General features: G+C 42.0%; 1 protein-coding gene and 1 long non-coding RNA gene across 6 annotated transcripts in view; one reads left to right on the top strand and one right to left on the bottom strand.

Annotated features, from left to right (window-relative positions):
* Positions 1 to 16768, bottom strand: part of SLC44A1 (solute carrier family 44 member 1) — a 251700-nt gene extending 234932 nt beyond the window's left edge. For 2 of the 5 annotated variants that reach the window (XR_008713846.1, XM_055579210.1), the window contains exon 1: positions 16441 to 16766. Coding sequence is in view for 4 of the 5 variants with exons in the window: in XM_055579210.1 (XP_055435185.1) it covers positions 16441 to 16476 (36 nt within the window). In the remaining variant the exon portion in view is untranslated. Of the gene's footprint in view, positions 1 to 16440 lie in introns of all 5 variants that reach the window. The other 3 variants (XM_055579208.1, XM_055579207.1, XM_055579212.1) reach the window with 2 other exon arrangements.
* A 281-nt stretch (positions 16769 to 17049) lies between these two features.
* Positions 17050 to 19849, top strand: LOC129651767 (uncharacterized). The gene is made up of 3 exons (XR_008714293.1): positions 17050 to 17348; positions 18132 to 18429; positions 19605 to 19849. It is a non-coding gene; the product is annotated as an uncharacterized LOC129651767 (long non-coding RNA).
* Positions 19850 to 26005: the final 6156 nt, after the last annotated feature.

Raw genomic sequence — 26005 nt, 5'->3', positions numbered from 1 at the left:
TCTTCTGGAGAATGAAATGGCAACCCACTCCAGTATTCTTGCCTGGAGAATTCCACGGACAGAGGAGTCTGGTGGGCTATAATCCATGGGGTCACAAAGAGTCGGACATGACTGAGTGACAAACACTGTCACTTACTTTCATTATTTGCTTGGCCTCTGTAATATCACCTCTGTCCTGATTCCTTCTCCAACAAAAGATAATCAGCATTCAATCAGGAGGTCCCATCTACCGAAGTCCATGCGGAGTACTGAGTAATAACTCCAACTATTCCTATGGTCTCTGCCACAGACCGGGGCTAAAGGAGAAAACCCCCAAAGCAGATGGCTGCTCCCCTCTCTTGCTGTTGGCCCAGCTGGCCTCACAGCAGTTCTGTTCTGAAGTTCTAAAGTTGAAGGATCCTTTTGTAAACTCTTAGCCTTCCTACCTTCTTGGAAATCTCAAACTACAAATCTGAGAAATTATTCACGTGAAAGGCTTTTTCATTAGCCTAATATACTTGAGTAACTTGACATTTATTTACACTACCTTGCCAATATTGTAAAGAACATGTTGAAGTTTGTGATGTGCTCAAACTCAGTTTCAAACCTTCTAAGCACTTCCGGACTAAGGGTTACTTGATCAACAACATTCCTGCTACCACGCTCAGTTAAGGAAATTGAGAAGGAATATTTCAAGCACTGTTTCTCAAAGTATGTCCTGTAGCAGAACAGTTCCTCAAGATGCAATGAAAAAGAAAAAAGAAAAAAAAAAAAGAAAGAAATTTTAAGGACAAATGAATTGAAGGCCAGTTAAGCCAAGTTAGACTGGTTTCTGGTGTGGGGATGTGGATTGTGGGACAGTGAGCCTTTAATAGACTGATATGCTGATGTGGTGGAGAAGGAAATGGCAACCCACTGCAGTATTCTTGTCTGGAGAATCCCATGGACAGAGGAACCTGGAAGGCTACAGTCCATGGGGTCGCAAGAGTTGGACATGAGCACCATGTTGATGTGGCTCCACAAAAGGGTGAGGGGTACAGAATGAGCAAGAACTCTACAAACTTTTCTGACCTCAGAATCCTTTCTTAGAAGACCACTTTGTAGCCCTGGGGCTATGGGAGCACATACTTGGGGAAATCCTGCTTACAGTGTTCCTACATAAGTAACATTTGTATCCTTACATGGAAGGCATATGGGGCACTGCCTACAGAGCAGGGAGCCTGGTGAGCAGCAGGTCATGGGGAAGTACTCCTTCCCCTCTGGAGGCTTCCTCCTCTGTGTGCTTATCACTACCTCAATAGAATCATGTGTTTCCACTTGGTCCAGGATTACTTTCTCAGATTAAACTAGAAACCTTTAAAACATTATTACCAAAACTAGAATTGCATTCAATTTTAAAATGAAGTATCTTATTAAAATGTTATTCCCATATTTTCATAACTGAAATCTTCTTCAACCACTAATGTCTATTCCAAATGTTTTTCTTGATGTAAAAGCTGGGCTAGTTTCAAAATATATTTAACACATTAGGTTTTAAAACTTGATGTTTTCAGACCGTTTTCCAACACTTGATGTTTTTGGAGTTTATGAACAGACAAAATCACATGCAATATTTCAAAATCCATTTAAAAAACTGAGGTTTTAAACTAAAGTTTAGTTTAAAAAACAAACTCCAGTTTTGGCTCTAGTGGTAAAAAAAATCTCTGCCCTTGTAATTTGATCTTTCAGTTCAGTTCAGTCGCTCAGTCGTGTCCAACTCTTTGCGACCCCATGAATCACAGCACGCCAGGCCTCCCTGTCCATCACCAACTCCCGGAGTTCACTCAGACTCATGTCCATCGAGTCCGTGATGCCATCCAGCCATCTCATCCTCTGTCGCCCCCTTCTCCTCCTGCCCCCAATCCCTCCCAGCATCAGAGTCTTTTCCAATGAGTCAACTCTTTGCATGAGGTGGCCAAAGTACTGGAGTTTCAGCTTTAGCATCATTCCTTCCAAAGAAATCCCAGGGCTGATCTCCTTCAGAATGGACTGGTTGGATCTCCTTGCAGTCAGTCCAAGGGACTCTCAAGAGTCTTCTCCAACACCACAGTTCAAAAGCATCAATTCTTCGGCACTCAGCTTTCTTCACAGTCCAACTCTCACATCTTTATGTGCATGCAAATCATTTGTGCCATAGTTTTCAACTTCACCATGGCCATTTTCTTCACCTTCTTCTTTCTTACTGCTCTCCTGAGCCTTTTTGATACTTGATATTAAATAGTATCAATTTAACTAATTCATTAAATACATTAACCCTTCCAAAGGCAATGGATCTACCAAGTCTATATATAGATGCTTTCGAAATGTGGTGTTGGAGAAGACTCTTGAGAATCCCTTGGACAGCAAGGATATCAAACCAGTCAATCTTAAAGGATATCATCCCTGAATATTCATTGGAAGGACTGAAGCTGAAGCTCCAATACTCTGGCCATGTGATGCAAAGAGCAAACTCATTGGAAAAGACCCTGATGCTGGGAAAGATTGAAGGCAGAAGGAGAAGAGGGCGACAGAGGATGAGATGGTTGGATATCATCACCGATTCAATGGACATGAACTTGGGCAAACTTCAGGAGATGGTGAGGGACAGGGAAGCCTGGCATGCTGTAGTCCATGGGGTTGCAAAGAGTCGAACACAACTTGGGGATTGAACAACAACAACAACAATATATATGTAGATATATCTATTCCTTATTATAAATGTATTTTTGAGAATCTGAGTTATTAGAAAAGGACACAATTGTAGTCACATTTAGTAAATTTACTGCCATGATAGACTTGTTCTTAGAGAATGTAGAAGGGCCCAGGAGGAAGTGCACAGCAGTCAAGGTCCCCAGAGTCTGAAGTTTATAACCACCACTTACAGAGACTTGGAGGCAAACTGTCACATTCTGACCTCTAGTTTAGGGTGCACTGATTGAAAACCAACACCCCTCTCCCCCTCCCCCTCCTAGCCCCCCAAGCACCCTGCCTTGCCACACACACACTTTAAAGCCAGAGTAAACAGTACAAACAATCTCTGAATTTTAGGGGAAAAAAACCTGATATCTAAGCTACATTTAATATACTATTTAAATACAGTTCTCAGTACAACAGATGGAAGAGAATGCAGTGCAATAGGAAATGCAAAGGCTTTCAACTACCCCAGCCTTTACACTCCTTCAGGGACCTCGGACAAGCTGCCTAAACTTTCTGAGCCTGTTTCTCTCTCCCTCTTTTTTTTTTAGATTATAGTTGATTTATAACGTTGTGTTAGTTTCAGGTGTACAGAGAAGTGATTCAGAATATACATATATTCTTTTTCTGATTCTTTTCTGTTATAAATTATTGCGAGACACTGAATATAGTTCCCTCTGCTATACAGGAGGTCATTAATCTATTTTATATATAGCAGTGTGTACACATTAATCCCAAACTCTTAATTTATCTCCCCTCCCTTTCTCCTTTGGTAACCATTAGTTTTCTATTTCTGTGTCTATTTCTGGTTTGTAAATAAGTTCATTTGTATCATTTTTTAGATTCCACATATAAGTAGTATCATATTTGTCATTCTCTGTTCTGACTTACTTCACTTAACATGATAAATCTGTGTCCATCCATGTTGCTGCAAATGGAGCCTCAGTTTCCTAATCTGTAAAATAGGGCTAAAACTGACACCCATCTCCAATTTGCAAAAATACAGTAAAATTTACGAGAGCAGACAACTAGGGACTGAAAGCAGGGAAAAACCAGAGGTCTACTCCGTATTCCATGCCGTTGCTTTCCCCTGGGAGACCACCCATCCTTACAGCATCTCCTTTATGCGCATGACGTAGAACATTTTCTGAAACCCAATTCGAGGTATTCAGTTGCCTATGGGAAATTGCTACATGGAGGTATTGAAGTGAAGTCACTCAGCTGTGTCGACTCTTTGTGACCCCATGGACAGTAGCCTATGAGGCTCTGCCGTCCACGGGATTTTCCAGGCAAGAATACTGGAGTGGGCTGCCATTTCCTTCTCCAGGGCATCTTCCCAACCCAGGGATCGAACCCGGGTCTCCTGCATTGCAGACAGACACTTTACCGTCTGAGCCACCAGGGAAGCCCACATGGAGGTATTAGTATCATCTCAATCTCGGTTCACACAAAATTAAATTCATCTTCCCCTCCCCATATTCTAGTCTCCATCTCAACTCCCTTGTCTATCAATTATAATACCCTTCTTCCATTATACAGAGTTCTAAACTAGTTTTATCCCTCTCCTTTATCCCACATATCCAGGTTAAGTCAGGAAAATCTGTCCTATTTCAGTTGTGTAATGTCTCTCTGTTCCCCATTTATACTGTTGTTTCAAGTTACTGAACAGCTTCCAGGGTGGCCTGTTTCCCCTTCTCTCACTTCAAGCACAGGCAAGGCTCAGATTACTCTTCCTTAAGTCACTCCGAAAAACCCTTCATGACTGCCATTTCTCTCTCCTTCGAATAGTAGAGTCTTCCCCACATGTAACACTCTTTCTACCCTGGCCAGCTCCCCTTTCCAAACTGACAGTTAAAGGCTGCTGTACCTTTGTTCAAGCCGTTCCTTTCACTGGAATGTCCTTTCTTGTCCCTGCTTTGTACTAATATCTGTCTATCCTCCCACTCTTTCTAAACCCATCCTTAAAGGACAAATCAAGGGTGATTTTCAGGAACCCCACTCTTCATCTAGTCCATTCTTTCCTGACTTCTCCAACCCTTGAACCCCTAACCACCTCCAATTTAATCTCTCCTTATCGCTGTTCATTGCGCCCTTAACACTCTCCTAGACACTATTTTAGTATTTTGAAAGTTTGGGTACCTTTTCGAAAAGTCAAATACAGGATTGTTTTAGGGTAGCATTAATGGATAGAACACCTGAGAGACTTAGTTTACATTTATATCTTAAGATATTTTCATACACTGTTCAGTTTGCTACAAGCCTGTAAGATAGGTTTTATTATTATTCCCATTTTATACCTGGGGAAAATGAGGCACAAAAATGTTAAAGAATTTGGCCCAAATAACTCATTTGGTGACAGAGCCGACCTTTAAATCCATACAGTCTGGCTATACAGCCCATACTCCTGCCAGTACACAACAGTGTTTAATTCTCAGATTCCAATAGCCCTTTAGAGCAGCAGTAGGGAAAGAACTTAGGGAAAGTATGGCAAAAGGCTACTTGTCCACTGAGAGACGATCATTTATTTGGGGATGGTGAAGTGAGACACATATAACAGACTAAATTCAACTGAATTTTATATTAAGAAAATTTTACATCAACAATATTATGTTGGGCTTTCCTGATGGCTCAGTGGTAAAGAATCTGCCTGCCAATGCAGGAGGCACAGGTTCGATCCCTGATCTGGGAAGATCCCACATGCCTTGGAGCAACTGAGCCCTGTGGGCCACAGCTACTGAGCCTGTGCTCTAGAGGAATCAAGCCACAGCTACTGCAGCACGCACAACCCAGAGCCTGCACTTTGCAATAAGAGAAGCCACTGCAATGAGGAGCCTGCACACTGCAACTAGAGAGCTGCCCCCATTCGCCACAGTCGAAGAAAAGCAACAAAGACCAGCACAGCCAAAATAATAATAAAATAAAAATTTTAAATATGTATTATGTTAAAATTAAAATATAAATTTAAATATATTAAAATTTTAATTTAATATATTTTATATTATTTAATTTATTGTATTTAATTTAATATATTTTATAATTTATATATTTTAATTTTAATAAAAATTTAAAATTTTTATTAAATTTTTAATTTAATAAACTATATTAAATATATATATGTTTATTTAAAATAATTAAATTAAAATATATTTTTGCTATTATAAATAATGCCACATGTCAAGATTCTGGCATCTAGCATTTACTATACTCTTGGATTACTAAATTAAAGGGTGTCAAATTTTTTATGGCCTTCAATACATGTCATCAAACAGTATCCCAAGAGAGTCAAACCAGTTATTCAGCAAATCAATAAAGTATACTTGAGTCAAAACCACGTGAGCAATTAATATTATCCTGTTAAGTTTTACCAAAGGTACAGATGAAAAGGGTGTCTATGTGCCCTTAATTTGACTTATGAGCAAAACTGAACATATTAACATATTAGTTTACTAATTCTCCTTCTGTAAACTAGCTATTCGTTGCAAAGATGCAATTTTTATACCATAAGAGCTCTTTGTATCATAGAGATACTCTAAATTATGATGTGAATCTTCAGTCTTACTATTGCTTTACCAAAAAACAAAAATACCCAAAATTAAATGGGAGGGGGGGAAAAAAAGGACACTCTCTTTCTACTTTTGTACTCTAGTATATTCTACTCAGTATTGTGGCTCCTTAAGTCCATCAGTGGAGAAGGCAATGGCACCCCACTCCAGTACTCTTGCCTGGAAAATCCCATGGATGGAAGAGCCTGGAAGGCTGCAGTCCATGGGGTCGCTGAGGGTCGGACACGACTGAGCGACTTAACTTTTACTTTTCACTTTCATGTATTGGAGAAGGAAATGGCAACCCACTCCAGTGTTCTTGCCTGGAGAATCCCAGGGACGGGGGAGCCTGGTGGGCTGCAGTCCATGGGGTCACACAGAGTTGGACACGACTGAAGTGACTTGGCAGCAGCAAGTCCATCAGACAGGGGTAGAAAGAAAGGGAAGGAAAAAGAAAACTTTAGGGGACAGAAAGGGAAAAGAAAGAAAAGATGAGTACTAATCAGATAGAGATAAACACATACAGAAGTGAGAAGAGGCAGAAAAGGAAACAGACAGCTTGAACGGGAAAAGGTTATAGTAACACCAACGTCCTCTTAGTGCCCACTGGTTGTGGGAATACTGATTAGCTATCTAACCATTATTCCAACCTTAAATGCTCTTCTTTATCCAGCAGCTATGCTTGCCTCCTAACAGGAAAGGAGCAGTTGGGGTGGGAAAGAGAGAAAGATGGGGCTTAGGCAGTGGCTAGGTGGCACTAGTGGTGAAAAACACACCTGGCCAGGCAGGAGACATAAGAAACATGGGTTCAATCCCTGGGTGGGGAAGACCCCTGGAGGAGGGCACAGCAACCCACCCCAGTGTTCTCGCCTGGAGAATCCCATGGACAGAGGAGCCTGGAGGGCTCGAGTCCAAAGGATCACAAAGTCGGGCAGGACTGAAGCAATTTAGCACGCACAGAGCGGTATTACTGAGGAAATAGGAAGATGACTGTGTGACTTTCGACTAGCAACTGTGAAGTTTTATAATGGAGCTATAAGCAAAATATTAGGAAACACTATTTTACAGGCAGAAGAAATCAGCAAAACTATATAGCAGCTATCAGTGGCTGCCTACCCAGTCACCATTCTCCCAGATCCTCCTAGCCTGGCTAGCGGTGTCCTAATTTTATTCTGGTGTTGCTTCACCCTCTACTTGACTCAGAGGGAAATCCTGGTTAGTCTAAACCAGTTACTACACCCGTGCCTCCCCCTTGCTACAGATTGTTTAAAGATGAGTACACAGCCCTCCCTAACTCCTGTTGAAAGAAAAACCACTGGGAGTTGTCAGCTCAGCATACACGAGTCTTCCAAAAGAGTCACATCCATCTTGGGATCACAAGGGGAGCTAAATGAGGGAAATGTACCTTCCATAAATGACAAAAAGAGAGAGAACTCAGGTCCTTGTGGACGTTATGTCATCAAGCCAAAGAACTAACCCAGCTGGAAGCGAGCCTACCTCTCAACTTGTAAGAGATGTTTCCCTTAATGTTTAGCTATCTAGATTTATGGTTTTTCATTTCTTAAAGCTGAATCATACTTAAGTGATTAATAATGAAAAATCTTACAAAATTGTGATTGTTATCATTACCATTATCATAATGCTACCAAAAAAAGGAAGGCACTTCAATACCTTCCCTGCTACTTGAATATCTCAAAGTAAACATGTATTTTCAATTTTTCTATCTTTTTGCTGTTTTCCTTATTTTACATTATAATGTATCCAGAAATCAAACACTTCCGTTCAACAATTTACAGCATATCTCACAACCTCAAAAATTAGGATAAAAATAGCTTTTAACAGTTTTCTTACTAAATAGATGTCTAAATATTTGGTTGTGGGATACTGTAGTAATATCATTTTCACACACACACCAAAAAATTTCAGCAATTTATCAGCCAAAAGTTTTAACGTAAATCTTACTGTACAGCTGATATGAAATCAGAAAGGAGTCCACAAAGGGGAAAAAACTAACACCCCCTAACTTCAGTTCAGTTCAGTCACTCAGTCGTGTTCAACTCTTTGCGACCCCCTGGACTGCAGCACGCCAGGCTTCCCTGTCCATCACCAACTCACCTTCTAACTTACATCTTTATAAATACACTTGCGTCACACATGAGATGTATACCTGCAACAGACAAGCTGCTTAAGACAGCTGCTAAGACTTCTGTTGAGAATCTTCTTCAGAAGTAGTTGTCCTTTTATGGAATTCCCTGATGTTCTAGTACTTAGGACTCGGTGCTTTCACTGCCGGGGTCTGGGTTCAATTCCTGGTTGGGGAACTAGGATCCCACAAGCCATGTGGCAAGGTCAGAAAGAATTTGTCCTCTTAAAAAATTTTTATATTAAATTTTAAAACATCAGAGTTACTAAGGTTGGAGTTCATCCACATCCAACCATGGAAGGAAAGAAAATTTGTTCAAATCTCTTCAAATTTCAAAGTTCAAATTTCACAAGCACCTATCATGTACCAGGTACCAGCTAAGCATAGAGAATGTCAGCAATGAACAAAGCATACATGGTCCCTCTCCTCATCAGCTCAGTCTAGACCAGAGGTCAGCAAACATTTTCCCCATAGAGCCACAGAATAAATATTTACACTTGCAGGCCACAAGGTCTCTGTCACAACTAACCACTCAGCTCTGCCACTGTAACATAAAAGCAGTTATAGACATTGTATAAATGAATGAGTGTGGCTGCATCAATAAAACCTTATTTGTGGACGATGAAATTCAGTGATATAATTTTTATGAAATAATTTCTCACGCAAAGATGGTTAACTTTTTTCACCCAACTGAATATATACAGATACCATTTTTAGCATTATTAGCTTGCAAGCCATACAAAGATTTGGCACATGGGCTGTAGTTTTGCCAACTTCTGGACTAGATATTAACCATATAATTATGTATTGCTTTAAGTGTTTATAGGTAAAATATATAAGGCTATACGAACTTAATGAGGAGACATGGCCTAGTTTGAAGGATCAAGGAAGTCTTTTCCCAACAAGTGACTCGAAGGCTGAAACTTGAAGGATGAGTATCAGTCAGCCAAAGACTAGGGAGACAAGCAAAGAGCCTCCCAGACAAGTGAAAAGCATGTGCAAAGCCCTAAAAGAAAAACAAAGTCTACTGAAGAATCTGTGAGGCTGGATTACAAAGATTAAGGAGAAATATGGTATGAGTTGACAGCAACGCTGCAGAGAGGTAGAAACCAGCCCACAAAGCACGGCTGGCTAGTTTCAGTTGACTCTGGTCTCTGTCTTAAGAGTAATCAGAAACCATTAACGGGTTTCAGGTAGGTGGGGGACACAATCCCCACACAGCTTTGGAATTTTTAAAGCAATCATTGGACTGCAGTGTGGAGAAAAATTGGAAGGAAGCATGAATGAATACGAGGTGACCTAGAAGCAAAGTTCTGGCCAGAGATGACAGAAGCTTAGACTAGGGGACTTGCGATGAATTCAGAAGGTAAAAGAGACAAGATATGGTGACTAGATATGGAATAATGAGAAGCAGGTTTCCTACATGTCTCAGGTTTCCAGTTTCCATACCATGACATTGGTGTCATTCAGTGAATCAAAGATACTGAAAAAGATGTGTCTATCTGTGTCTACATACTTTGAGTTTAGTTTTGACACACTGACTTTGAGTTGCCTACAAGACATTCTAGTGGAAGTGGTAAGTAATAGGTGGATATACAGTTTTGAAGCCAGGATAAAGTTGGTTTCAGTTCAGTAATTTAGTTTGAGAATTGTCAGCAAATGGGTTGTAACTAAAACCATAGAAGGAGATGGAATTATCACAGAAAGGGTATGGAAGAGTGGTTTTCAACCTTGGCAAAACATGAAAATCATCAGGGCAACTTTAAAACTTTTTGATGTCCAAGTAGTACCCCTGGACCAAGGAAATTAGAATCTCTGAAAGGAGAACCCAGGAATCATGTGTGTTTTTTTTGTTTTTGTTTTTTTAAGCTTTTAAGTGTTTCCAATGTGGTATCAAGATTGCAAAGATAAGACTTAATGGTAACTATAGAATTAATGGTAACTACAGAAAGATTAAGGGACAAAGTGGGTTTCAGGAGTTCCCTCATGGTCCCTTTCACTTTTCACTTTCATGCATTGGAGAAGAAAATGGCAACCCACTCCAGGGTTCTTGCCTGGAGAATCACAGGGACGGGGGAGCCTAATAGGCTGCCGACTATGGGGTCGCACAGAGTCAGACACGACTGAAGAGACTTAGCAGCAGCAGCAGCAGCAGCATGGTCCACTGGGTTAAGATTCTGCACTTAAATTCCAAGGGGTGTAGGTTTGATTCCTGGTTTAAGATCAGGGATCTGGGAAACTAAGATTCCACATGCCTCCTGGAGAGGCCAAAATTTAAAAAGAAAGAAAGAAAGAAAGAAAGAGAGTGACTAAGTAGGTTTCTAGTTTGAGTTACCTCATAATGTATCTTTCTGACCTCAGACCTCATATCTCTACATTCCAGTTTAGTTCAATAGAAAAGACAGTAGTTCTAGTTTATCTCTAATAGTCCTGAGAGTCCCAAAAATCTGAGTCAAAGTTATGAAACTGAAATAATTCTCCTTTCTACAGGAAGGGGTTGGGGAAGAAGGAGATAGCAAAATATTGACTTGGCCAGAAAGTTTGTTTGGGGTTTTCCATAACATTTACTAAGGGCTTCTCTTGTGGCTCAGACGGTAAAGTGTCTGCCCACAATGCGGGAGACCCAGGTTCGATCCCTGGGTTGGGAAGATCCCCTGGAGAAGGAAATGGCAACCTACTCCAGTATTCTCGCCTGGAAAATCCCATGGATGGAGGAGCCTGGTGGGCTACAGTCTATGGGGTCGCAAAGAGTCGGACATGAAACCAATTACCAGTAGCAGCATATAATACAGAATCAGGTCATTTCAGTTCAGTCGCTCAGTCGTGTCCGACTCTTTGTGACCCCATGAATCGCAGCACGCCAGGCCTCCCTGTCCATCACCAACTCCCGGAGCTCACACAGACTCACGTCCCTCGAGTCAGTGATGCCATCCAGCCATCTCATCCTCTGTCGTCCCCTTCTCCTTCTGCCCCCAATCCCTCCCAGCATCAGTCTTTTCCAAAGAGTCAACTCTTCGCATGAGGTGGTCATATATTTCTATAAATAACTATCCTCCAAGCTAACAACATTTCTAAATGATAGGATTAACACATCAAATAGTATTTGGTAGTACTTGTTAAGCCTGGGAACTTTCTAACTGGACTAGTTTTGCTTATTATATCATGTTGCTCCCTGTCTAGTAACTGCAGCAAGTTCAAAATGGCATGACTTGAACTTGGACATTCCTTATTTCACAATGTTATTGAGTGGACCTTTTCTAAAGATAAAATGAACTGCAATTTAAGATATGGGAAGCATATATGTGAACACAGAAACAGAAGCACAGGACTCAGATTCAAGACAAGGGTAAAGTTTGGACTGATCCCTTAGTAGCTCTGAGACTTCAGCCAAGTCTCAACTAACAGCCAAGTCTCAACTTCCTCAGCTGTAAATGGAAGTAAAGTCGACTTCAGAATTATTGGAGAAGTTGAAATGCGAAAAGGGCTGTGAAAAACAGCTATACAACAAGTCTCATCGTTTTTACAGTACTTTCCAACCAATTTTAATATTAACATTGATTTATATATTTTAAGGAATGGATCTTCTATGCGTGGGCATCCCTGATGGCTCAGATGGTAAAGAATCCGCCTGCAATGCCAGAGACCTGGGTTTGATCCATGGGTTGGGAATATCCCCTGGAGGAGGGCATGGCAACCCACTCCAGTATTCTTGCCTGGAGAATCCTCATGGACAGAGGAGTCTGGCAGGCTACAGCCCACAGGGTCATAAAGAGTCCGACATGACTGAGCAACTAAGCACAGCACATGCTAACAGCACAGTATTCAGAAAACAAAAATTGTCTTCATGCTACGATTCTTTGTTTCAGTTAGAACAGGTACATTTTGTTGGGCACATTTTCACAGAATAACTTAGTCTCTGTTGGTAATTCCCACTACTCATCAAATTTCATTTTTAACCTCTGACTTCAAATTCCACAAAGCAGGAGACTACAGTTACTATTAAAATTCTTTCAAAGAACAGTTAACATTCTTAAAAGTTAACCAGTGTTTGTGAACCACTTGATTGTTTCTCATTTTTCATTTCATCCCAAGACAAGATATAAGAGCTAGAAAAACACAATATGGAGCTCTCAATTTGACGACATGGGACAAGACCAGAGACAAGAACAACCTCTCCAACAGACAGATACTAGGGGCAGTTTGTTCAACGAGAAAGATTATCCTCCATCCCGCTCACGATTTCTAAGGTTAGAACCAAAGGACACAGAACTTCAGAGCACTTGCAAAATCTCCTGACTTCCAAAGCACTACTGTGAGAAATAATGATCTAGCCATTAACGACAAAGACTTTTGACAATTCGCTAAGTAATCTTTCAAAAGCTTCCTTCATTCAAACTGGTTTGTCAATGGGAAAGAACATTTCATAAATCTGAAGATTTACGACTGAACTTTGAAGTTTAACATTACAAGAATAGAAATTATGTCAGGTTATAACAGAACAAACGAATTATGGAGAGTTGGGAATAAATTTTAAGAGTCTTAAGGAGGATTAGTGCTGTAAAAAGAAACTCAAGACTATCTCACTTTTATGTTCCCTTCAAAGAGCTTTTTAGGCAAAGGCTATCATGTACTGGCTTGTCTTGAGCAAGTACTAGTATTAGCAAGTAAATTGCAGTGGTCACTAATAAGAAAACAAAACATAATTAAGAGTTCTATAAACATTTCTAAGAGTTCTTAAGATTCTTAGACACATATCTGATACAGTACAAATAATTTTGCCAATAATTTCCTCCTTAAACAATGAAATACAAGTAGGTATAGAACGTGACACTTTATCTAAATCCAAAAACAGGATAATTATTTTGAAGACAAATTATGATATTCAGACACTGCCAAGAAAATGAAAATAATACCCAAACAGACTACAAGAGATGAAACAATTTGGAAGACAGTAACTCTTTTATGAGCGCCTACAGTATAGCAAGAGACTATGAGGGAAAATAAATTATATATATTTCAAAAGTGAATCCCTACTACAAAAAGGAAACACACTATATTTACAATGATAAAACCTGCCAGGGCTTTAAAGTTGCTGACGATACAACTGAGAAAAGCTAAGCTGAACTGCAGATTACCACAAAGCGCGTTTGTTTTGATGTGCTATGCAGGTTATCATTAGAGTTTGCAGACAAGCTCCTTTAAGACGTTTTAGCCACTGCTCCAACTAAAATATAAGCACTGAGCAGAGCACCAGTAGCAAAGAAAAAACCTGCTCAATTTTGCAAACTGACAGTCCCACTGAAAGAATAGGATGGAATGTGGGAAAGGCAAGTGAATTTTAACTTGAGCAGTTCAAATTTGAACTTAGAAGAGGATGGCTTGGAGACATTAGCTCTCATGAGCTCAACAGCTCATGGAAGTGAAACAGCACATGGTTCAGGGCTGGATTCATATTAAATGTTACTTGCCAGCCAAATGTTCCCATCGGTGTATCTATATTCTGTTCACTGACTGTTGCTGAGCCACTATCATGTACAAGGTATAGTAAGGCACTGCAATGAATACAAACATGTGGAAAACAAAAAGAGTTCCTATATTCAAGAAGTTTACAATCCAGTAGAAGGGATGAAAGAAACACTGTGCCTGAGAACACAATCCAGGCCTCTTAGAGAAGTTCATAGAGATATGGAGGCTCACATTTAGAGAAGATGTGCAGCTGCATCCCTATTTGGTTTCAACACAACACATATAGATACTATATTATCCCAACTGATGATGTTCCTGAAAGGAGCATTAAAATACAGCAGATTGATAACATTTCACAAATAAAGAATGATGTCAAAACCTCAAATAAGGGAGGAAAAAAAAAAAATGATGACCTGCTCTTTGGCACAAAACCTGCTCCTCAATGCTCCACTGAACACTACAAGTCCCTAAAGCTGAACTTAAGGGCATGTGACAGCTGTTGATTGGTTATAGGAAACCACAGGGGCAAAAAAAAAAAAAAAAAACACACCCCTCAGGGTGCATGACATGCGTCTTGTCTGTAGAACACGGCATGAAGCAAACAGTGGCTGCAAGAAGAGGAAAAAACAAGGAAAATATTGTGGCAGCATTCTGAAAAGTAAGATGTGGAGCTAGTCAAATGCAAGACCTGTTAAGTAGAGTTTGGGTCCAGCATCCATCCCTCCCAAATTTAATTGATTATAAACACAGTACAAGCCATCCATAAACTATCCAATACTTTCCTGTCTCTAAGGCATTTCATGTCCAAAAGAGGATGCATAGTAAACCAATTCTTCAGAGAAAGGCAACAGCAAAGATACCATTTTTGTCAAAATAATATTTAAGTAAATATTAGACCAACAGCACCCAACTAGACTCCTCTCTCTCCCCGAAAACCTCTAACCAGTTGAAAGGTATTGTGATTCCACACCTTTATCTGTTAATATGAAAACTATAGACCTCTCCCTCCTAACACCACTATTTATAGTTTTTCTTTGTTATTCTAACTGAACAGTAAGGTTTAACTAAGCCAATCAGCCTGACTATGATCCTAATAGGAAAAGGAAAAAAAAAAAAAAAAAAACACGAGTAAGCAAACACCCAAAAAAGAAATGGACAACTAGGATGGATACTTAATAAAACATAGATGTCCTCCATTCATCTGCAATTCCAGTCATTTTCTGACAGATCTCAGATTTTCAGAACAAGTATGCAGGTTATTTAAAACTGAGTTATATATAGTCCTTTAGCAGTAGCAAAACACTTCTGGCATTATCACAGATGCTAGATCTCTGAAGGAATTTTTTTTCCCCAAAACTAACGTTTTTCTTCACCAAGAACCGACAAGCCTTTATTTCTAAAAACAAGAGCCCTTGTCTCCCCCACAGAACAAACAAATCAAAGACCATAGTTAAATTCTACGCTAATGAAACTGTGAGATTACATCCCAGGCATTGTCAGAGCCTATTTTTCATACACCACCACCAGACAGTTTGATGCAGTATTCCTGATTGCTTTTTATCGTATTTGTAAATACACTCACTAATCCACTAAATTAGGTAATTTACAAACAGGTCCTCTCAGTTATTAGCGGACAGCAGTCAAGTCCAATTACATCTGATCCTTATACAGTTGTCTAAAACATTTCTATCCAGGTTAAGGGCTCCGATTGGCAAGAGAGAGAGGCAGGTTAGCGAAATTTGGATGGGGGCAGGGTAGACGCTGGGAGAAATCTCTGCATCTCAGCCCTCAGCGACAACACTCAGCCTGTGTGCCCACAGAAAAACTAAATTCGGCACCTCTTCCTCCTGTTACACTGGCAACAAAGAGGGAGTTTCCGTAACGCTCCCGTCACCCTCCAGGTGCCCAATCTCCTTCCCAGCGCAGTCCCCGCGCTCCCGCAGGGGCCTCGGTGTGCGAAGAGGCCTGGGTGTCTGAGGTCAAGGCACAAAGGGGGGATGGGGTGGGTGGCGAGCCGCTGGAATCTGGGAAACCGGGTCGTAGGAGGGCTCCAGGATCCGCTTAAACGCTTGAACCCGGACCGGGGTCTGCCGGCAGGAGAAAAGGGACAGAATCTCCAATAGAGCAGAAACTGTAATAAGGTGGGAGATGGGGCGAACAGCCCAAGCTGGAGCTACTCCTCCAGGGAGCACAGAGGATAGTCTGTGGATGTGGAGCGGGCGGACTCCCAGGAGGTGGGAAGCGAGGAGGCAGGCCCGGAAGACGAAGGAAGCGGGGGGTGCCACCTGGGGCAGAGAGCAGGCGTCCTTCTTGCCTCTACCTGCGGGCTGGCGGGACGCGCCGCTCAGGTGTGACTAGGAGGCGGCGGCCAAGTCTGCAAGGGGCGCCCCGGGGGCCGCGCTGAGGCGCCTGCCAGTCGGCTGCCCTGGGAGCCAGCACGGGGGCAACGGCGGGACAGGGGGAGGTACGGGTAGGGGACGTCTCTGGAGTGCATGGTGGGCTGAAGGGAAGCTTGCGGGTAGTGGAAGGCGGCGGGAGACCGCCGCGCGGTGCGGGGGAGGCATCCGGGTGGGCGGCCGGGAGGCGGGAGCCCCTCACCTGCGCGGCTGAGGAGGCGGAGCTGCAGCAGCCCATGGCGGGGCCGGAGGAACCCGGAGGCGGCGCCGGGCGCGCAGCTACGCCCCGGAGCCCCTCGGCATGCGAGCCGGCGGGCGCCCTGGGAGGGCGCGGCCTGGCCCCGCACGACTCGGCGGCGGCGGCGGCGGCGGCTCGGGCGGCGGCGGGTACTCAGGAGGCGGCGCGGTTCGGGGAGGGCGCCGACCACATCCCCCGGCGGCGGTGGCAGCGGCGGCGGCTGTAGCTGCGCGGCTCCTACTCCGCTCCTGCTACTGCAGCTGCTCCCCAGCGGAAAGGGGCGGGCGGCGGCGGCGGCGGCGCCTCCCCCTGTCCCCCGCCTCCCGCCTCCCGCGCCCAGTCCCTCTCCCGCTCCCTCTCCCGGGCCGCCGCCTCCTCAGCGCCGCGCGCGTCTCCCATCAGACTCCCCGCCCCCAGTGCAGCGCCGCGCGGGCGGTCGGGCGGCTGCGGCCAAAACTAGGCCGGGCCCTTCGGAGCGCGTCGGAGCCTGCGCGGTACCGAGCCCATTTAGCTGTGGCACCGAGGCAGAGTGCTACCTCTGCGCGAGAGGGCGCCTGAGGCTGGGGCACACGAAGGCTGGGCAGGCTCGCAGCCGAAATGGGGTCGGGTTGTTTCCGGACCTGGGAAGCACCGGCGAGGCTTGCGGAGCTGTCATTCTGTATCCCTATTGGGCTTGCAACCCGAGGACCTTAATGGTTTCTTACCTCTCAGGTGACTGATTTTTATCCAGAGTAAAGCGTACGCAGTAACCCCGTGGAGAAGTACTATGTGATAGAGGACAAGGAGAAACAAGCGTCTGTTGCTACTCGCCCCATTTTGCTGATGTGGAAACTAAGCCTTGAGCACCAGGAGTTTGATGGAATGCACCCAAGGTCGAAATTGTTATAAAGGGACGAAAATAAGGAAAAGGCAAAAAATTCTCCAGGTCTCTCAATTCAGAGACATATTGGATCTTAACGAAACTTTACACAGAATAGTCCACACACACAAATGAGTATTAATTCATCATATTAAAACATATGTATACCGCAGGCATACTAAGTTCCAGTAATTTACAAGCACTGGGAAAAACAGATGAGCAAAAGTGCCGAAGTTCCTGCTCTCTTAAAATTCCTTGTTGTTCCGTGAATACGCTAGGCAGTATCAGCAAGAGTAAGTGCTGTTACCGTCTTCAAGAACTACAACCCCAAGAGGCTGAGAAAGTGTGATATGAGAACAGTTAAAATGTGGCAGGAATAAAACTATAGATCATGCTTAATATTAAGAGAACCACTTACGAGGCACTATTTTAAACCTTTTCGTGTTTCCTTTCATCCTGTCAAAGAATGTCTTAAAGACAGAATCAGTTGGGGGAAGGGGAGGGGGGAAGCTTATTTGCAAAGGTGCAAGGGGGACTAGAAGGCCTGACTGCCAAATGAAAGACAGCAAGTTTTAAAGATTACTCAAAAGCTAAGGGGGGCGGAAACAGTGCAGAAGTAAGCTGACTTCAGGTGCATTGAAAGGGAATCTAAGCAAAGAAGTCAAGATGGGAACCCAGGGACCACCAAAGGAAAGGCCAAAGAGGAATTCCCAGTTGGTGTGTTTCAATTCTCTAGGTCTGTTACCAGGGATGAATCATTTCTCTAAGCCTCTTTCTCCTGCTCTGTGAAAAACAGGTGATAAGGATGACCAGGAAGAGCTGTTGTCAAGACTAGACACTATATGAAAGCAGGACAGCAGGGGCTTCCGGGTGGCGCTAGTGGTAAAAAACCCACCTGCCAATGTAGGAGACCTGGGTTCCATCCCTGGGTCAGGAAGATGCCATGGGGAAGGGAACGGCAACCCACTCCAGTATTCTTCCCTGGAGAATTCCACGGACAGAGGAGCCTGGTGAGCTACAGTCCATGGGGTTGCAAAGAGTCGGACATGACTAAGCGACTAATATGTCATTTTCAGTAGGACAATAAGGACTCAGTAAGTACTGCTTGAAATTATTAATTCTTCCTCTGCATTCTCCCTATGTTCCCTTCCAATTTGATCAGGGGGTCAACCATAAACCATTAGGCCATTAAATAGAAGTGAAAAAAAATAATACTTCAATGGCTCTGGTCCCAATTCTGATTGTGAACTCCACAATTAGATTGTAAACTCCCTGAAAACAAGCTATAGCATTTTCTCCTTTGTATCTTTCTCAGATCTCAATTGTTTGTTAATTATTCAGTGCAACCAGGAATTTTAAAAAACCTTCCCTTGAGATTTTCCCTCAAAGCATCAAAGTACATCTTGTTTTTTAACTGAGGAAGGAGGCTGAAAGTAAAATTACAGTCTTAAACAAGAAGCCATCTGTCTTGCTTCTTTACAATCAAGGAAAGGGGATTGTTTCTCTTAGCAGTATCAATATGGGAGCATTTCTCTCAGATTATAAAAATCTTTTTGGCTAGTGTAGTTATTCTATGTAGTGGCTAGTGCTTATTTTGTAATTAGAACTGCAGAAGCTGATAAATATATAACAGACTCTGGCAGTGCTTCAGGAAAAAAAAAAAGTTCATTTCATATTTTTTGGAGGTGTCTTTCCTAGACAAGGATGATGGGCACGTTCCTCTGTGCTTGGGCTGATCTGAATTTCAGTTTTCCTTTTAAGGGTTAATGGAACTAAGAGTTCTAAGGTTCTGCTAGGTGCTTTGTAAATATACTAATTATGTATATATGTACCATATATGCATATGAATGTGATGTTTTTAAGTTATACCTTGTCATTAGCATGAGAGAAACAGCTCCCCAATTGATATTCTGTACCTTCGAAGAATGAGTCTCTTTCCCTCATGCCCAAAGAAGCCTCATAAAAGGAATGATATAAAAGGGGGCAAATTACTGTTCCTTTTCATTCACTCTCATAAGCAAGCTCACACAGCATTCAATGAAATTAAACTACATCAAATTCAGAAATTGTGAAAGGATCACTCTAGCTGGTGATTGGGGTACCGATCTTATCACCATGAGATGTCATTGAGGCAAAACACTTGGGAAGGACTCAGGTTTTTTTTCTTTTGAGAAAAAGAAGAGTTAAAAAAAAAAAACAAACTTATGTAAGAACAGCATCTACACTAACCAGAATAAAATTATAAGGTCTATCAATCTTGCTGCTGCAGGGTAAAATCGGATCACCAGCTGAGCCAGCCAGAAATGCTTCCCAGTGGTCTAGTATTGCATAATTGGCCGTGTGAATTTCAGTGTTTCCAGCTTCAAATGGAGGACTTGGTGCTGGTCACTCACCTAGGGAAAACATGGAACTAATGCTCTTTCTGGATATTAATAAAGCCCAACTCATTGTTCACATGATTTCAGGTTTTGGGGGGGTAAAAGAAATTTAGATGTGTGTATGTGTATAACTGCGCAGAGGAGTCCTTTATTAAAAATTTTTTTAATTTGTGGTATTTGGTGCTTTGGCTGTGTTATTTACATTTTAGCACACACTGTGTTCACAGTCACATCCCACCAAGAGCACATTTCTCTCAGCAGAGCCCTCACTTCCAGATCTGTCTCACAACCTCCTCCTCCAAGCTATTCCCATGTCACTCCTGGGAAATGCTCCAAAAGTGAAAACCAATTGTAACCAAAAGGGCTGCAACTGTTCACTCATTACCAGAGAGGCAAGATCAGGTCTTTATTTGAAAAGATTGAAATGTATCCCAGCTTCCTAGTTAAACCCTGAAGTTAGAAACCAGGGAAAAGAGCTTCCCTGAACTCAGGTATGTGATTGAAAAAGAAAACATTGTTCCCAGTCAGCTCCTGGCAAGAATCATTATTCCTTAGCTTTGCAACTTTGCTCCTGCCCACACTTGTAAGTTGATGTTTCACCAGCCTTAATTAAAAACTCTGGCTTTTATTTATTTTCACTGAGATTTCCATTACAAGATCAAACAACATTTAAGTATTATCTCTAAAAATACTTGTTGTGAACTTGTGTTCATAGGGGTGTGGCACTTCCCTATTACTTTTCTGAAAGTCATTTTTAAAAAATCTGTAGATATTCATTTATCCAATTTGTTTTATTGAATCTCTCTTATGAACTAAGCACATTTGATTAAGTATCTTGTATGCCTGGCATGCTGTAGTCCATGGGGTCACAAAGAGTCAAACACAACTTAGCGACTGAACAAAAACAACAAAAATGCTAGCTTGAGTTCCAGGGATTTGATCTGTTTCTAACATAAAACTAGTGTTTTGTTTTGTTTTTAATATAATTTTATTTATTTATTTTTGGCTGTGTTGGGTCTTCATTGCTGCGTGGGCTTTTTCTCTAGTTGCAGAGAGTGGGGGCTATTCTCTAGTTGTGGTACACGGGCTTTTCATTGAGATGGCTTCTCTTGTTGTGGAGCACAGGCTCTAGACCTGTGCTTAATATTTGTGGTTGCTCCGAGACATGTGTACCCTGCACTGGTCAGTGGACTTTTCATCACTGAACTGCCCTGGGAGCCCAGTGTTGGCTTTTATTTTGGGGTGGTGGGTGAGGAAGAAGGGGAAGGAAGGCAGGATTATGAATATTCATTTGAGAAGGAAAGAGGCAATTTGCAAAATAGGGAAATCCATTTATTTCATAATGTAGTTCTTGAGCCATTATAATGATCAGATACTAGCTAGATGCCAAAGATTCAAAGATGAATGAAGGACATTCTTTGCTCTTAAGTGATTTATATTTTAGTGAAGTGGAAAGACATTTAAGCCAAGATTTAGAGTATGTTATGTTCAAATGTAATGAGAACAATGAGTCCATGTGCTGTATAAACTCGGAAGCACAGAGATTATTTTGCTTCCTAAAAAAATTGTTACATTACAATTCTTCCCCTGTGCCCCCTTTTATTATTAACTCCACTAGACATGTTCCCACTGTGTACTGAAAGCCTAGAAAACAGCTTGGTACCCAAGAATGTGTCATAAACATCTCTTCAATGAATGAATGAATTTTCTCAGTATGAGTTCCTGGAAATTTAGATTTGTAAATTAAATGCTTAGAATATTTCAAAGAAAAGATTATCTGAAATATTAAACAATCATTTTTGAAAAATTTTGGCTTTTTCTCTTTGAAACAACCAAATAAAAACTATTTACTTATATAAAACTGTAAGTATGAAAGTGTTTTTCTTTGGAAGACACCATGGCTAGCTAGCTAGCTAAATTGTTTCAGTCATGTCTGACTCTTTGCGATCCCATGGACTGGAGCCCTCTGGGATCTTCCTGACCCAGGAATCAAATCCAAGTCTCCTAAGTCTCCTGCATTTACAGGAGGGTTCTTTTCCACTAGCGCCATCTGGGAAGTCCAGAAGGCACCATAGCCTTAGTAAAAGAGATCAACTACATAACTCTTTTAAAACTCCTTGATACAAAAAGTTTCATAAATAAACACAACCAACAAATAGATTAGTAGTACTTGCAAAATGATTTGTGAAAGTCCTCCTGCTATGATCTGAATGTCTCCCAAAGTTCATGTGTTGAACTCCTAATGCCAAAGATGACAGTTTTAGGAGGTATAGGCCTTTGGGATGTGCTTAAGTCAGGAGGATGGAGCCCTCACAAATGGAATTAATGTTCTATAAAAGATATTCCAGAAAGCTCCTTAACCCTTCCACTATGTAAGGACACAAGAAATTGTGATCTGCAACCCAGAAGAGTACCTTCACCAAAACCTTGATGTGCTGACATCTCGATTCTGTACTTGCAAACTCCACAGCTGTGTGAAACAAATTTCTGTCTCTCACTGAAATCGCTTATAAGCGATACCAGTATATGGTATTTTGTTATAGCAGCCTGTATCCATAATACTAAAAAAACCTCCTACTTTAAAAAAAAAAAAAGAAAAAAAAACCAGGAAAGTGGGCAAAGGGCATAGCAGACAAAATCCACAGTGAAAGAAATACAGGGACTAATAAAATGTGAAATGCTGCTGAACTTCACTAATAATAAAACTGTAAGTTAAAAAAATTAGGAGCTGTTATTCCTCACCTAAAACGCCAGCAAAGATTTAGAAGCTTGATAATATCCACTGTCAGGGAAAGTCACAGTCCTCTCATATACTATTGATAGGAATATAGTTAACTCTTTCTGAAGAGGAATTTAAGAATTTACACCAAAGCTAAAAGGTGCATTTTTTTTTTAACCTCAGCAATTCTTCTCCCAGGAATGTATGTAACAGCAGTAGAGTCTTGTTTTTAATAAGGAAAAGTTTGGGAAAACCTAAATTTCTGTAAGTCTTCCCTGGTGGCTCAGCTGGTAAAGAGTCTGCCTGCAATGTGGGAGACCTGTGTTCAATCCCTGGGTCCAGAAGAATCCCCTGGAGAAGGAAATGGCAACGCACTCCAGTATTCTTGCCTGGAGAATTCCATGGACAGAGGAGCCTGGTGGGCTACGGTCCATGGGGTCTATAAAGAGAATATTGATTAAGCAATTGGGTAAATAATAGGAAATACTATACAGCTATTAAAAAGTATGAGATAGATTAGTATTTACTGACAGAAAGATAACTAAAATAAACCATCAACTGAAAAAGCAATTTATAAAACAGTATTGTGATGGAATTCTATTTATGTGAAGTGTGTGTGTGTGTGTGTGTGTGTGTTTGCAGAAGAGATTGTGAGGAATATGTATGACTCTGTTAAGCATTTACCTTTGGAGAGGGGATGGAGGTAAACTGGAGTGAAATAGAGCAAGACAGAAGGGAGAGAGTTTCTTGATTATTGATTCCTGTATTGTTTGTAGTTTTGACAAAAGCAAGTATTGTTTTTTAAAACTATATTAAAATATTTTAATAAAATAATTGCAAGAGGACAGGGTCCTCCCAAATGACCTATCAATGTTGGAGAAACAAATCACTATTAAGCAATGTTTATAAAATGTATTAAGCTGGTCCTTGAACAGCAGTTAGGTTCAAGGTCACAAAATGACTTGAGCAAAAGTGCAGGTTTAGAATTGAGTAAGATCTGGGAATTCCCTGGCAGTCCAATGGTTAGGACTCTGAGCTCTCCCTGCCAAGGCCCCGGGTTGGATCTCTGATCAGGGAACTAAAATCCCACAAGCTTCATGGCATGACCACACACACACACAAAGAAATGAGTAAGATTTGTTGGCTGCGCTTATTATCCATTAATGCATCACAAACCAAACTAAAACTTGGTGATTTAAAACGGCAACAACTATTCATGATCACCTCTCGTAGTTCTGGGGACTCAGTAAGCTCGGCTAGGCAATTCTCACAGAGGGACAATCAGACAGTGGCTGGGTTGGGAGTCATTTCAAAGTCTTCTCCCTCACATGTCTGGTGTACTTGAGGCTGGCTGTTGGCCAGAACTTACTGTGTGACCCAGGCTTCCTTGCAGCATGTGGCTGGGTTCCAAGAGTGAGCATCCCAAGAGGACCAGGCTGATACTGCATTATCTTTTATAACCTAGCCTCAGACAGCAGATAGCATGACTTTTGCTGCAGTTATAGGCCCATCCAGATTCAAGGGAAGAAACCATAGATATGACCACCATCCCACCTTCAACTGAAATATCAAAGTCACATTGTAAGAGGAGTGTGCAGGATGGGAGGTGTTGTCATGAGCTCTCCAATTTGCTACATACAGTTCCAAACACTCTCTCAAGTTTTTCTGACAGGAGCCAGCTTCTCCCATCTGCATTATCCACCAGCATCCATAAACCCTGGAGTTTGTACCTCCTACAGGCAAAAGGAGCAGGGGATTTGGAACAAATAGGTAGTAAAAGGAGCTTTTCACTTTAAAAAGATCACTGTGATGATACCCTACAAGGAGAGAGATTAAATAATAAAAACAGTAGGTGCTGAAGCTCTTGCCCCTACTCATCAACTCCCCTGCTCAATTCAGCAAAATGATGCCTAAGTATGATTGACAGGAGTCCTCCATATTCTTAGCAAAGCATTCAGTCTTCAGGATGCTCTCAATGGGTCTCAATTCTTACAGAACCAGATACTCCTATGCCTGGCAGGAAATTACTGGACCATGGGACATAATTGAACTTTGTGAGAATACCAAGGTGCCACTTCGGGGATACTGATATTTCTCCCACTGAGCAAAGGACATAGACTACCTGGGAATGAAGCCTGACATGACCACCAACTTTCTCACTTCCCAAGCATTCCAATAGTTTGTCTTCTAGTGTGGTGCTGCAGAGCAAAACGAAGGGGAAGGGGGGGAGGGAGGTGGTGAGGTCTGGCTGGACTAGCAACTAGAAGCTTAGCTACAGTCATTCCCAGCTTCCCTCAAGTCCTGTTAAGAGATTTGTTTCAGGCTATGAAAATTGTAGCATTTGACTGGTTTTTAAAGTTTTTTCCCCCCAACTATTATTATTTTATTGGAAAAACTGTCAAAATTCACCTGTTCTTTTCGCTCCTTTCTTCCTTTCTCATTGGCATTAGACAGAGTCATTTCCCCTAATACTATGTAATTTAGAAGAGGCTGTGTCAATTGCATAAAATATTTCTAATCTCCATAATTAAGATGCTGCTGGTCTGACAGCTTTGCTCTCTTACTCCCCCTCAGCTAGTTGCAAGGATGTAGAAAGACATTTAAAGGGAGTACTAAAGCAAAAATGACATGCTGTTCCCCTCCTGAAGGGCTGTCTCACAACTATCCCACTCTCCCCAGGCTCCCTCCTGAAGAGTTTCATTTAATACTTCATAAGTAGAAAAGAGAGACTCTGCCAAGGTCCTCCAGACTGTCTCTCCATTCCCAGAAAATGTATGCCGTGTGCTCAGTTTGACTCCAGAGAAAATCCACATTGCACCTCCGTAAGACCTGCTCCTGAAGCCAACTTCTTAGCACAGCATTTGACAACAGAATGCATGTGTGCATGTTAAGTTGCTTCAGTTGTGTCTGACTCTTTGAGACCCTATGGACCGTAGCCCACCAGGTTCCTCTGTCCATGGAATTCTCCAGGCGAGAATACTGGAGTAGGTTGCCATGTCCTCCTCCAGGGAATCTTCCTGACCTAGGGATCAAACCCATGTCTCTTATATCACCTGCACTGGCAGGAAGGTTCTCTACCACTAGCGCCACCTGGGAAGCCCTTGACAACAGAACGTGTGTGTGTGTGAAGTCGCTCAGTCGTGTCCGACCCTTTGTGATCCTGTGGACTGTAGCCCACCAGGCTCCTCCGTCCATGGGATTCTCCAGTCAAGAATACTGGAGTGGGTTGCCATTTCCTTCTCCAGGGGATCTTCCTGACCCAGGGATCGAACCCAGGTCTCCTGCATTGCAGGCAGACGCTTTAACCTCTAGGCCACCAGGGACAACAGAGTAGTCACTAATTAATTTGGGTCAGACAATTGAAGACCAAATTCCAAAATCAGAGAGAAATCTAGATGTGAGAAATAGCAGGAAACTTTGAAGATCATGCAGTCTATTTTCCTCTACTTCTGGAAAAAAACAGAGACCGTGATTCACCCAGATTGCCACACATTCCATGTTTCCTTCTGCCCCTTTCTACAATGTTTTCAGGTGTAGCCTATAAAAGTCTCATATCATCCTCACAATATTTCT

The sequence above is a fragment of the Bubalus kerabau genome, chromosome 4 (assembly GCF_029407905.1).
Source record: "Bubalus kerabau isolate K-KA32 ecotype Philippines breed swamp buffalo chromosome 4, PCC_UOA_SB_1v2, whole genome shotgun sequence".
NCBI lineage: Eukaryota > Metazoa > Chordata > Mammalia > Artiodactyla > Bovidae > Bubalus > Bubalus kerabau.
This window is presented reverse-complemented; position numbering and strand designations above follow the sequence as displayed.